This window comes from Schistocerca gregaria, chromosome 2 (genome assembly GCF_023897955.1).
Source record: "Schistocerca gregaria isolate iqSchGreg1 chromosome 2, iqSchGreg1.2, whole genome shotgun sequence".
Classification (NCBI taxonomy): domain Eukaryota; kingdom Metazoa; phylum Arthropoda; class Insecta; order Orthoptera; family Acrididae; genus Schistocerca; species Schistocerca gregaria.
Genome location: NC_064921.1, coordinates 808,464,316 through 808,478,898, shown reverse-complemented (window position 1 = coordinate 808,478,898; position 14,583 = coordinate 808,464,316). Strand labels below are relative to the sequence as shown.

Genomic DNA, 14,583 nt, shown 5'->3' with positions numbered 1-14,583 from the left:
CCGCTATGCGCCGTATGGTGGCTAGCGGATCATGTATGCAGGCGTGTAGACATACTATTATGACAGCTCAATGGTAACATAGAGAGTTCTCTGAACAATTCAGCTAACACAGTTTCGCGAAAAATTTATCATATTTCTTCAAAGGATTCCAATTTCAATTCACCGAGCATTTATATTACACTTCCATGTGGGCTAAACCGACCTGTTAACGGCCAAAGCAGCGGAATGAATGGTGCAGTTTTAAACTTCAGCGTAATTGGTATTGCGCCTGCGTCAGATAATTGAAGTTACTTCAGAAGCACTATTTCAGGAGAAAGAGAGCGAGCTCGCGTTGTTTTGTGCTGCCTAATCGACCTCTCAGTGCCGATGACGCTGACAAAAGGCATCAAAGCGAGCGTGGGCGGTGAATGTACGTGCCCCCCGTCCCTCCAACCCCCCCGCCCTCTCTGTTGACAATTTTGCCGCCTGCCTGCCGGCTTTCATACTCACTATGCCCCGGGCTCTGAATGCGTTCTGCAATCCCCATGTCGCCAGCAGCATCAGAAGCGAAGCAGCACGCTCACACGCGGGAATGTGTGACCTCGTGATCGGAATCATCGTATTTGTTTGTGACTCCCACAGCAGATGCCGGGGAATTTTTTGGGCTTCGATACCGCTCTTGGTGGTCTTTTTTTTTATCGTTTCAAACTGGTACGCAAATGAAGTGAATGACCGAATGTGAAGCATCGATGGAAAACCGTTGCAACCAACTACGAGCTGCCATGTCAGTAACACTATCTGTCTCTGCCTTTCAACACCGACACGGAAGAGTATAGCGAACCTCCTTCACGGTAGTCTTGAGTGAACCTACACTACTAGTCAGCTCTTCCGTTTACAAAAGACGCAATAACTCCTTACGTTATTGTTTTGTCCATGAACCGTGAGGCCAGAATGATGCATTTCTCCATTCCTGTCCGCTTCATGTCGTTACACTTTACACCTAAGCTTGTTTCAACTATCCTTTCCCTCTGTCACCACATCAGCTATAGTTTTAGAAACAACTCTTGTGGCAATGGGTCTCCTACCACCCTGTCTCTTCCTTTCGTTATTTTTCTCGCTGACTCGTAGCAGGACGCTTGCATTCCTTAGTCGAGCAACCCAGCTGACTTTTATTCCTCTCCTAAAACACGATTTTTCAGTCAATTCTGATCGTTCATTTCTACCTTCCCTATTGTTCATTTTTTTACACAAAACTGCAGTGCTCCAAACACAACTTTCCATGGCTCTTTTTATCGCCTCAAAGTTAATGTTTTTGAATGAAAGAATTGTTTGCTAGCGCAATATGTAGCTACTATATTTTTCTTATACGAGGCGAGTACAAAAAATTAGGGAAAATTTTGGTATGTGGAAAGAAGCTTATGTATTCTACACCATTGTTGTCCCCCTCAAAATAGTCCCAATTAGATATTATACATTTTTCCAGTACCTGCAACGCTTCTTGAACTACATCTTTGAGACAGCACCTAGCTTTCTCATCTATTCGTTTTTAATGTCATTTATGTTTTTAGAACGACGGCTCTTTCAGGTTTTTTTTTGCAGAAAAAGGCATATGGGAGCCATGCCTGGCGAATACGGCCCCATCGCAGTACTGTTTTCGCCAAAAATTGTGTTAGTAGGCGCGTTATCGTGGTGCAAAGCCGTGAATTGTTTCGTCACAAATCCGGATTTATTTTCGCATTGTTTGATGAAAACGGCGATGAACTTGTAAGTAGCACTCGTTATCGACCGTTCAATCTTCTGGAAATAACTCATGGTGTGCTAACCCGTTGAAACTGAAGAACACAATGAACATAGCCTCGGTAGTTGTCGAGAATTTTTTCTACCTTTCCCATCCAGAATCGTTTCCGTGGGAAGGTTTAACTTTAGTTTCGACGTCATATGCCTAAACCTATCTTTAGTTACATGTTATGACACGTTACAGTAGTTCTGCATAATTGCTGACTCCACCTAGCGTCTCGTGAGTAACTTGCAGTTTTATTCGAAATTCAACACTTTTGGAACGAATATTGCCATCGCGCGATTCATATCCAAAACATCCAAGGAAATTTCTTGACATATGGCAATTTATATCATAAAGCTTACACCACTAGTAAACTTGCTTTACTCATGGTTGACTCACAAAAGCGACGTTTAACATTTACAAAAATTTGCTGCACTTTATTTCGTTACTGCCGAAAAATTTAATAAAATCCCTCTGATCAATTTTGATGCGAAATAAAAAAATCTCCGATACTAGCCAAACACATGAAACCTTTCTGATACCTCACAACAGACATGTGGTATGGTCAATTTTGTACAGAAAGTTTTTTAAGACATGTTTAAAAACACAATAATGAAAAAATCACGCGAATCGGTTTCATGCAACACGCCAAATTATAAAATCCCTGTTAGTTTTTTCACACACCACGTATATTCCTTCTTTATGTGTCCTGCTTCTGAGACAGCGGAGTTCATCCATTTCTTCAAGTGTTTCTTGTCCAGTTTTAAAATTTACCTGCTTATCGTACCCATCACCTAGAACACGTTCCATTTCAGTGAATATGTTCAAAGGAAGGAAGATTAAAGTCTACCGCCCGCTAGACGACGAAGTCAGTAATTACAAACCGCAAAGGGGAAAGGGTGGAAAAAATCTAGAATGACTTTTTAAACTAATTTAATCGAAGCAATCTGAAATTATGGGGAAGCTGACTATCCAAAAGTCCTGATTCCGCTTCACGCAGAAACCGTCGACAGAACTGAACACATCTAAGTTCGTCTGGGAGTTTGAACTCGTGCACTACAGTAAATTTATAACGCATCAGAAGCAGGTCCTATTTGGAAAGGTTTGGACACGACGCTATCTTAATTCCCACTTGCACAGATGAACGACGTTGAGATTTCGTCGGACTTTGTTCCAGGCTCTCCTTTTCTGCAGCTATGTTTTCTGGTGTTCGAATTATTTCGGGATGGTTACGGTTTTTATCCGCTAAACAGCCCGTTTCGCCCCACTTTGCCACTAAGCCTAAGTTAGGAATTTCAGACTTTGCTGGAGGTTTTGCAGATACGCTCCCAGTCTTAAACTCTTGCGCAAACAGTTCTGCATACGTTTTCCACGTATTGTGCTTCGCGTAACACCGTACTATGGAAACGCGCTGTTTTATCGCGAAGAGCAGTTTGTGTTCCATCCAACTGGTCACGATAAACACGTCTGTTGCTCTTACTCACTAACACAACGAAGTATTCGCGACAAAACGTGCGGGAGATGCAGACAGACGTGTCATAGCAACCGATTGGTGTATCGAAATCACGGATTCCAGCGTTTCCTGTGATGGGCTGTTATCCTGTTCATTAACAAGCGTAAATTCCGCGACAGTGTTATAAATAACATGCGGGCCAGCTTTAGTTCGCCCACCCTATATGTATCCCATATAGGATAGCTATAAGACTTTAAAAATATTGTCGTGTTTTGGAGGATGTCCTCCTTGAGCAGAATACAGTTTTATGTTTGTTTCTATTTCTCAGACATGTTTCACCGAAGCTTCAGCTTAATTCTTGGGCTTTTATTTGCTTTCTATTAAACGGGATAAATGCTCTTTTTTACTTCTACATATATAAATTTGTGTTTTCGAGACGGTATTTACAAATTTGAAGACAGACAATGTTCTGAGTATATACCTCGTTACTGCATATCAAGGTCTTCCTGGTTTTTTATATTTGTATTTTCACTTGTTTTCTTCCGCAGTTTGCCATCTGCAGCGATGTGGAACTTAATGTAGAAATGTTATTTACTTCGAAATTTCACGATTGGGAATGTTATGCTTGTCTGTCCTATGTAGAGCAGAAACACAGAAGAGCATCAAAACGTAACAGTTGTCATTCTACATTTGTTGACTACACGACGGAGATAAAAACACAGCCCAACAGACAACACCGAAATGAAAATTCTCAAATGCAGCAACAGCCCCCCTACACAAAACCTAAGAAATTGAAGGAGCTATCAGACAACTCCAGCCCATAAAAACACACACACACACACACACACACACACACACACACACACACACACACACACACACACACACACACACACACACGCAAACACACACACGTCTTCCACACAGAATTAATTAATGTTAGACCTAACCGTAACAGTCCCAGACGTAAAGTTTCGAAATAAATAACTTTTCTCCGTTAAGTTCTATATTGCTGCAGATGACAAACCGTGAAAAAAAACCACATGCAAAAACAACAAAAGGAAAACCACAACATGTTGTAACAAGGTATATGCATACAAAACTGTGTCTATTCCTCACATTTGTAAATACTACCTTGAAAAGTCAAATTTATATGTCTACAAGTATTATAGGGCATTTTGCCTGTTTAATGATCATAAAATTATGTGCATTTTTAGTTCAAACAACAGATCGTTTCTTTTGTAAATACCTTTACAAAAAGAAACGATCTGTTGTATGAACTAAAAATGCACATAATTTTATAATCATTTAACAAAAATGTTCACATTGCAGGATAAATAAAAACGAAAACCCACTGATGATGGCACAGTGGTACCGAAACATTATTCGGTACTGAGAAAAATAGTGTTTTGCATAACTGGCCGACCTCATACACAAAAAAATTTTAACTGCAAACACGGCCAATGCAAGGAGCTGCAAATCAAAAAGATGAATATTCTTTTCCTTTTCCTTTTACCCTTTTCACTGAAAGGCCGGCAGTGTTTTGTGGATTTTGGCGATGTTACTCTTCCTTGGTGGCCGGATGCCCTCCCTGACGCGACCACTCTCCCAAGGATGGAGATCGTGTGCCCTACCAACTGCATCTATAGTAAATTCCATGTGCACGATTTGTACAACTTTGGTCTTCTGTTACAAAACTCATTGCTTATCCGGATTCAGCAGGCACATTCTACTGTACTACTGTACTGTGTTCTATTGTTGCACCGGAGATTTTGTAGGGTCTACTGTACTTGTGTCCGAAACACAAACTGTTTTTTCGCTTTGTCTGGAGATTCGGCATCGCTTTCGTTGAACAGTAGCTTGCTGTAGAGCACTATCTGTTGTATGCATCGTCCGTGGCGTAAGGTGAGAGGGCAGCACGGAGATGCCAATTCCTCAGCTTCAGCAGCAGGGAGAGCCAGCAGCAGCAGCAACTGAGCAGAAGACGGAGGCAGAGGACAGGCAGGAAGGCACGCCCCACGCTACACGAAGGCCCGACACCGCTCACCGCTTCCTGTCCCCTGACCGCTGCCTTCTGTCGCCTCAAGGTCGCAGCCAATGGCCGATGGCTGCTGACCCTAGGAGCCAGGAAAACCGCGGCGTCACACACAAGCACCTCCTCTATTTCAGCCGTTTCTGGTTTCCTTCCAGTTAAGTCGCGGGACTCGTGCTGCATAACAGAACAGTATGCACATCTCCCTCTGGCCGTCCTGATTCACGCCGGTGTGCAAAACTTACGGGTTAAACTCTTGGATAAGTGCATGATACACACTGTGCGGTCTTGGAAAACATTTGTCCACTACTAGTTTCGATCGTGGACCATCTTCGTAGGCGAAAGCTATCTATTGTAACAACTTCCACTGTGAAGATGCTCCATGATTTAAACCGGTAATGAATGAATGTGATGTAAGACAGCACAGTATGTATCATGCATTTCTCCAAGTATATCGATGTTGTTGACAGCCTCCTGAAAAAATTTTTTTTTTAAGGACGAAAGTAATTTTTGCATGATGTGCCACTGCCAAGTAACTATAGCTCGTTGAAACGTGGGTCACACATAGAAAGAACTGTTACGGTATACTGCAGAAGGTAACAACTTTGTTGTATGGGAGCGAAAGCTGGGTGGATTCAGGTTACCTTATCAACAAGGTTGAGGTTACGGATATGAAAGTAGCTAGGATGGTTGCAGGTACTAGTAGATGGGAACAATGGCAGGAGGGTGTCCACAATGAGGAAATAAAAGAAAAACTGGGAATGAACTATAGATGTAACAGTCAGGGCGAACAGGCTTAGATGGTGGGGTCATGTTACACGCATGGGAGAAGCAAGGTTACCCAGACTCATGGGTTCAGCAGTAGAGGATAGGAGGAGACGGGGCAGACCGAGGAGAAGGTACCTGGATTCGGTTAAGAATGATTTTGAAGTAATAGGTATTCAACAGCACGTGACGCTAATGTTTTCAGACTGGTGGGAACGGCGAAAAGATACCAACCGCAATCGTAAATTTCACGAGGATTTATTAATCTTGGGTTAATAGGGTGTGTTACCGCCACGCACTTCAATGCACGCTCTGCAAAGTGATCCTGTGCTGGACGCAAGTTTGATACTGAGATCTTGTGGTAGGGCATTCCATTCGTCCAGCAGCTCGGATTATAGCCGTTGTATGATCGCTGGTTCATGTGGAAGTGCTGCGGTACGTCACGCCAGCGCATCCCACACGTGTTCAACGGGATTCAAGTCAGGGTTGGGGGGGGGGGGGGGGGGGCAGGCCAGTCCATTCGCCGAGTATCCTCTCATTCCAGGAACTCATCCAAATGCGCTTTTCGACGCGGCCGCGCATTGTCATCCATAAAAATGCTGTCAGGGCAGAATGCGCCTCTCAAAAGACGCACCTTCAACGGCTCAGCCGTCATCTGCGCTGAATGTGACGGCTGCGAGACGCCACCTGCTCGCGAACTGTGCCCTCCTGTGTTGCCCCGCATCACGCCATCTCTCTCATACTCTGGAGTTATATCTCTCACAGCTTGTTGTTTTTCCCCGGCTGATGTTTGAACTTCCATCTAGACTAACAATAAGAATTTTGTTACAAAACCTTGAATCCTGCTGACGCAAGACTGATCCGCCTTGTTATATAATTCATAGACGACTATCGATTACTAAGTAACATTGATCACGACCAAAGAGTCTTTGACCCTAAGCTTAACTGATGTTACGTAAATTCTATTTATTACATAATACATGCCGGAGTGGCCGTGCGGTTCTAGGCGCTACAGTCTGGAACCGCGAGACCGCTGCGGTAGCAGGTTCGAATCCTGCCTCGGACATGGATGTGTGTGGTGTCCTTAGGTTAGTTAGGTTTAAGTAGTTCTAAGTTCTAGGGGACTGATGATTTCAGAAGTTAAGTCCCTTAGTGCTCAGAGCCGAGCCCATAATACATGTTTACGACAACAGCAGTACACTGCGGACTGGTTTCGGATTCCATACATACCATAGAATCATTCTGAAATTATGTTTTAGGATTCACGTGAGTCCATATTTTCAAACTGAAACCAGTTATATTTATCACTCACTATTTTGCTACCATCAATTGAATATCTTAAACGAGTAAAGATCATAATACGGTAGTAGGTTTTGCGGACAACATTTCATTTGGCTAATTCCAAAACTGTGTCAATTATCGTCGACAGAATTTGCATACAATACTGAAATTCAATTACACTACTGTTTTCAAAAGTAACGTTCATTGAAGTAATGCTATAGAACAAAAGATCACGTTTTGTACATTTAACTTAACCTTAACACATCAGATGATTTGATATTGTTCAAGTGTTAATCATAATATTAAACTATCCATGATTTCGGAAGTACAGCAGACTCTCAGTTTTGGAATTTCCTTTAAGGTAAAAAATTTTACTTAACATTTAACAGTCGTTTTTAATTTCTTAGAAATTACATTTATTTTATTTTGCACGAAATATTGTTGCTACCACATTAATATATATAAAGTTTAATTTATTATTCAAGGTATACACTCTTCTACGGAAAAAGTAATATAAATTAAAATGGTAACAACCATCATGCAGCTTAATTGTGCTTCGGTTTTGTAGCCTCCCATCGCTTAAACTGGTCGGAAGGAGTATGGCTGTATATAGATTTTTAAGAGATGCCACAGGCAGTTCACGGTGAGTTAATGTTGAGGTAGGTCGTAGTCGACGACAATAGCGGTAGTTTTGTGGTTGCCTTCCAAAATTGCCGGCCGGAGTGGCCGAGCGTTTCTAGACGCTACGGTCGCATGTTCGAATCCTGCCTCGGGCATGGATGTGTGTAATGTCCTTAGGTTAGCTAGGTTTAAGTAGTTCAAGTTCTGGGGGACGGATTACCTCAGAAGTTAAGTCACATAGTGCTCAGAGCCAGCCTTCCAAAATTAAATTTTCGTCACTGGGAAAACATGGCCGATCATATAACGATAGTGTCTGTGGACCGCACTTACATAATAACTGTAACTGTATGGAGACATCTATATCTACATTTACATCGGTACTCTGCAAGTCACCGTACGGTGCCTGGCGGTGGGTACTCTGTACCACTGCTTGACATTTCCCCTTCTGTTCCACTCGCAAATAGAGCGAGAGAAAAGCGACTGTCTGTATGTCTCCTTATGAGCCCTAATTTCTCGTATCTTATCTTCGTGGTCGTTACACGCGGTATATATTGGCGGCAGTAGAATCGTTCGGTAGTCATCTACCGCTAACAAATTTATTAGCCCGTCTCTGAACTGCATCGATGTCTTTCTTCAATCTGACCTGGTACGGATCTCAAAATTCTCCCAATAAACGGAAGTCGATCATTTGCTTTCCCTACCACAGTTCTCACGTTCACGTTTCATTTCAGCGGTGTGGCCGCCTGGTCTATGGCGTCCTGCCACGGTTCGCGCGGCTCGCCCCGGCGGAGGTTCGAGTCCCCCCTCGGGCATGTGTATGTGTGTTAGCATAAGTTAATTTAAGTAAGATTAAGTAGTGTGTGAGCCTAGGGACCGATGACATCAGCAATTTGATTCCATAGGAACTTACCACAAATTTCCAATTACCAGCGTTACACCCAGATATTTGATCGCCGTGGCTGTGGCAAGCACGACACTAGTAACGCTGTATCCGAACATTACTAGTTTGTTTTTCCGACTGAGCACAAGTGAACGCAGGGAGCAGACTCCTGGAATGGAGTGCAGCCGACGTAATCCATAATTTTTTCTGTTTGAAATGCATAAAGATGGGTTTGTGGCGTAATAGTATTACTATTGACGCCACAACTTCCACACCGTCGCTGCTGCCATGTTGTGTATTTCCGACTACACGACTCCCGTTACCTTGACCCTTCGGTCTGTGCGTCGCAGTTCCGCGCGAAAATAAATTCGGAAGCTGTCCGCGAGGATTAACGCAGGGAGCCGGCCCTTGACACGGCGGCGTCGCTTTTATTTGGGCAAGTTGCCGGGCACGAGTTTCGGCGCTGGCGCTCGGCTCGACGCAAATTCGTCTCGGGGAGCGGCGCGGCGTTATTAATGGCGTCCGTCGTTCCATTAAGGCAGCGGAGCGCTACTGCTGCCGCTGGTGGGCCGCTAATGCAGCCGGGAGGCCCTGACGCAGTCTCAACTTGCAGTGCTCCCTCTCCCACGGCATGGCCGACACACTGCCGACCCATCTCCAACGCTGGCCGCTTTCTTTACCGCTGAGCATTCCATCGACATCTACTCTGTACTGCGCAAGCCACATCAGGACGCTACTTTGGTACCACTATCATTTCGTCACTTCTCTGTCCATTCGCGAATAGTGCTTGGAAACGATGACCCTGTGTACACTTACGTATCACTTCCAATTTTTTCCGTCTGTCCTATTGTGATTAGTTCATCAGACGTACGTGGCAAGAAGTGATTCACAGTCCAGCATTAAATCCTGCCGATGACGTACAACCCATCACTTTCAATACCAGCAAGCCTGTTGTTTGTTTATATCACTATAAAGCTTCTGGGCCGACAAAATGATCACTTGATGAGATGCGCAACTCTTCGTTGGAATCTTCCCCATATCTTCCATTAATCCAACGTAGTAACGCTCCCAGACTGACGAGATATGTTCAAGAATCGATCAAGCCAGTGTTCTGTAGAGCACTTCTTTCATGGATACAATGCATTTCCTTTGATTTTTTCCATTGAATCTGAGCCTGCATATGTTTTCCTTTTTGGGAAAAATACTCCATTTTGTCAGTGGAGTGAGTGATTGATTATTTTGTAAAAATTTTTTGTTTATTCATTTACTCAATCACATTTTTACGATACAGTCATGCGTTGTCAAACTAGCTATAAAACCTGAACCTGTGTTCAATGTATGCCGCCTTTAGGTATGAACTATAAATTTCGCATGGATTCAGTTAGGTTACAAACAGCCTGTTTAAATAATGTATTTATTTTTAGGTTTTAATATAAATTTTCTTTGGTATTGTTTTAGAATCTGAAGATGGTCATTGTATTTCCGAAACCGGTCATGACTGTGTCACAAGAATGTGATTGCGTCTATAAATAAACAAAAAAATCTGTTTTCCTTACAGCTAATTTTATATTGTCGTTCCATTTTAGGTCACTCCTGCCGACTGCGCCCAGATGTGGTAGGGTTGTTACTGTTTCCAATGACTTACCACCAATAGTGTCATCGAAGAGTAGTGAATCTCTTTGTTCTTTTTAATTCACAATACTTCTCATTTATTTACCTTTAAGGTCAGCAGCTAGTCTCTCTAGCAAGTGTACATCCTTGCTCGTCTTCCTGCATTTCGCTACACTCTTTCTGACACTGCAACCTTCACATAGGGCCGACAACAGCAGGGAACTTCCCATTTTACCGAGTACATCAGTGGTTGACAAGCATCAGCTCGCGAGTCACAAGCGGCTACTTGGCCCCTCGCTTGTGGCTCTTGGAATAAAAACCCACGTGCGGGCAGTTTCCCACCCCAAGGACAAGAGAGTACCCTGAACCTCTGTCCATTCCTCCGCGCTCTTTGATAAGGCCGTTGGCAGAATGAAAGTGACTTCTTATGCCGGTAGACTTCGGCCTTCAATGCTGATCATTAATCAAAATTTAAGTGGTGGCGAGTTTCTAACGCGGGATCAAGAACGGTTTATTGATTAGTAGTCTGCCCGCATCTCGTGGTCGTGCGGTAGCGTTTTTGCTTCCCACGCCCGGGTTCCCGGGTTCGATTCCCGGCGGGGTCAGGGATTTTCTCTGCCTCGTGATGGCTGGGTGTTGTGTGATGTCCTTAGGTTAGTTAGGTTTAAGTAGTTCTAAGTTCTAGGGGACTGATGACCATCGATGTTAAGTCCCATAGTGCTCAGAGCCATTTAAACCATTTGATTAGTAGTCTAATACGTTACCCCCCTTTTTTTATCTCATTTAGTTGTATTTTGTTCGTTGTATATGTTCGGGGCGGACGTCTCATGACACCCATTGAGGTTGTTCGTTGATCTGTTCGCTCATTTTTTTTTTTTTTATAGAGGGTAGCTAACTCTCTGACCGAACACGCTGAGCTACTGTGCCGGCACCCCTAGACCACGGGTCTTTAATATAACAAAAAGGGAGTCGGAGGTGTTCAGATCCTGAGAACATCGCAGTTAATCGGGGCCCATGCCAGCGGCTTCTGGCTACCCTAGAGCGGTCCCCAAAGTGGTCCTCCAGAACATCACTTTCCTGGTTCGATGGGGTCCAGCTCCGGCTTGCATGTAACCACATCTTGTCAAAATCAGGATCACTTTGGATAACGGGGATGAAATCATCTTCCAAAACCTTCACGTACCTTTCGTTAGTCACCATGCCATAAGGAATATCGCGCCGAGTATTCCGTGACTGGACATTGCACACCACACTGTCACCCGTTGAGGGTGAAGAGGCTTCTCGATCGTGTAACGTTGCTCTTGGGGGGCGAAAAGAAAAAGAATTTTTTTTAATGTCGAAAAAGTGAATATTTTGGTGAACCACTTGGCAACACAATTAGGGATTGATTACACTATTATAATAACATACGTTGAGCAGTAAATACCTGAATAAGAGCAGAAGATTGATTTATTTGAGATCGTTCGGAAGGAACATTATCATTTCTGTGCATTTTTATAGTCGCGATGTAGTCATACCTTACACAATTTGATTCAGAAACAATAGGAAAACGATAATCTTCCTTCTGACTCATGCTGCGTTCGGCCCATCGGCGTGATCGTAATTTCTGGTGATTAACTAACACAAAATAATTAACATTTAAGTAAATGAGGAGATGGAAATCATCAAGGTTAATTTATTAAATTAGCACACTTATCCTTAACACACGTTTACGTACCTTTTCATATTAAATTACAATAGATGACCATTGTGGTTAAATACTTTGTCAAAATGTCCTCTTGATGCTGCCTGTTCGTAATCAATTACAAGAAATAAAATGTTTTCTGATTGGAAAAAATAACAAAGAGCATATTTACTAAATATTTTCACGTAAAATATAAAATACGCAACAAGTCCGCGTCCACCTTTCATGGAATACAAACAGTAAAAGGTGAGGCGCCCAATGCCTCATTTGTCTCGAAACAGCAGAATTCTTTTTTATATCATTAATCGATACATGTACATAGAGGTTTACAGGTACCGCGCAAGAACGGCAAAGATAAAGAATTCTGTCGCTGCTATGCGATGGTTCATTTCTTTTACTTTACAATTGTTCGGTAACTTTAGGCCATCAGGGGTTTCCTATTGAGCGTATATTAATGTTTGTGAGGCGAAAATTACTAATATTACACTCACTAAATGCGGATTCTCAGCCCCGCAAATGCAAACTATTCGACTGAAAGTGGGCATCGTCGCTAAACTAAACCATACAGCGCATACTAATTCCCATCATGTCCCGCGGCCAACCGTGCAGTTTGAACGTCCTGACGCAAACAGTTCAGAAGTAATGACGATTTTATTTCATGTAGTTCAGTAATTGTACATGTGATGTAGTGCCGCTATAAGACAGGTGGTGTTTTGGTGTTGTTGCAGGCTGTGAGGAGGAGGTTGAGGAGGAGGAGGAGGAGGAGGAGGAGGAGGGTGCGGAGGAGGGTGAGGAGCCGGCATGGAGCGCAAGGAGGAGCAGTACGCGTACGTGCCGCCGCCGCTGGCGCGCTTCTTCCACGCGCTGCCGCACCTCAACGTCAGCCTGCACCTCGTCAACAACACCTTCGCCCCCGACAGCGATGTCTACCTCGAGGTGAGTCGACCGTCACGCTACTACGCTGAGCCGGCGGAGAGAAGCTACCACGTTACGTGTTATTTTGAGCACCTTCTTCGCAGTATGGTGCTAGAGGATTTGTACTCTCACTTCTAATGGGTGCCTAGAGGCCATTGAGGGTTGTGTCCAAAAGCCACGGCGCGCAGTTCATCTGGGTTGTCCTCGAAATACCTGCAAGCTGTGAGCGGTCATCGTTGCAAGGTTCCTGTCGCGAAAGACGATTTCTGAATTTTTTGTTTATTTGTTTTGAAGGAAAGTAAGCTTTCGATATGCGTAATGAAGACAAGAGCAGAACTGCAGGTAATAACTAGCGACTAGCCGTGCCCCAAAACACACTACTGGCCATTAAAATTGCTACATCACGAAGATGACGTGCTACAGACGAGAAATTTAACCGACAGGAAGAAGATGCTGTGATATGCAAATGATTAGCTTTTCAGAGCATTCACACAAGCTAGGCGCCGGTGGCGACACGTACAACGTGCTGACATGACGAAAGTTTCCAACCGATTTCACATACACAAACAGCACTTGACCGGCGTTGCCTGGTGCCGTTGTTGTGATGCCTCGTGTAAAGAGGAGAAATGCTTACCATCACGTTTCCGACTTTCATAAACGACAGCTTGTAGCCTATCGCAATTGCGGTTCATCGTATCGCGACAGTGCTGCACGCCTTGGTCGAGATCTAATGACTGTTAGCAGAATATGGAATCGGCTGGTTCAAGAGGGTAATACGGAACGCCGTGTTGGATCCCAATGGTCTCGTATCACTAGCAGTCGAGATGACATCTACTTCTACATCTACATCTACATGACTACTCTGCAATTCACATTTAAGTGCTTGGCAGAGGGTTCATCGAACCACAATCATACTATCTCTCTACTATTCCACTCCCGAACAGCGAGCGGGAAAAACGAACACCTAAACCTTTCTGTTCGAGCTCTGATTTCTCTTATTTTATTTTGATGATCATTCCTACCTATGTAGGTTGGGCTCAACAAAATATTTTCGCATTCGGAAGAGAAAGTTGGTGACTGAAATTTCGTAAAAAGGTCTCGCCGCGACGAAAAACGTCTATGCTGTAATGACTTCCATCCCAACTCGTGTATCATATCTGCCACACTCTCTCCCCTATAACGTGATAATACAAAACGAGCTGCCCTTTTTTGCACCCTTTCGATGTCCTCCGTCAATCCCACCTGGTAAGGATCCCACACCGCGCAGCGATATTCTAACAGAGGACGAACGAGTGTAGTGTAAGCTGTCTCTTTAGTGGACTTGTTGCATCTTCTAAGTGTCCTGCCAATGAAACGCAACCTTTGGCTCGCCTTCCCGACAATATTATCTATGTGGTCCTTCCAACTGAATTTGTTCGTAATTTTAACACCCAGGTACTTAGTTGAATTGACAGCCTTGAGAATTGTACTATTTATCGAGTAATCGAATTCCAACGGATTTCTTTTGGAACTCATGTGGATCATCTCACACTTTTCGTTATTTAGCGTCAACTGCCACCTGACACACCATACAGCAATCTTT

At 43.6% G+C, this 14,583-nt stretch overlaps 1 protein-coding gene across 5 annotated transcripts in view; it reads left to right on the top strand.

The window, feature by feature from the left end:
- The window catches only part of LOC126335107 (protein tweety), an 866,725-nt gene that overhangs the window by 683,212 nt on the left and 168,930 nt on the right, over positions 1–14,583 (top strand). For all 5 annotated transcript variants that reach the window (XM_049998047.1, XM_049998050.1, XM_049998049.1 and 2 more), the window contains one exon: positions 12,815–13,022. In XM_049998047.1, coding sequence (XP_049854004.1) covers positions 12,888–13,022 — 135 coding nt within the window. In that variant the 5' untranslated portion in view covers positions 12,815–12,887. The remainder of the gene's footprint in view (positions 1–12,814; positions 13,023–14,583) is intronic.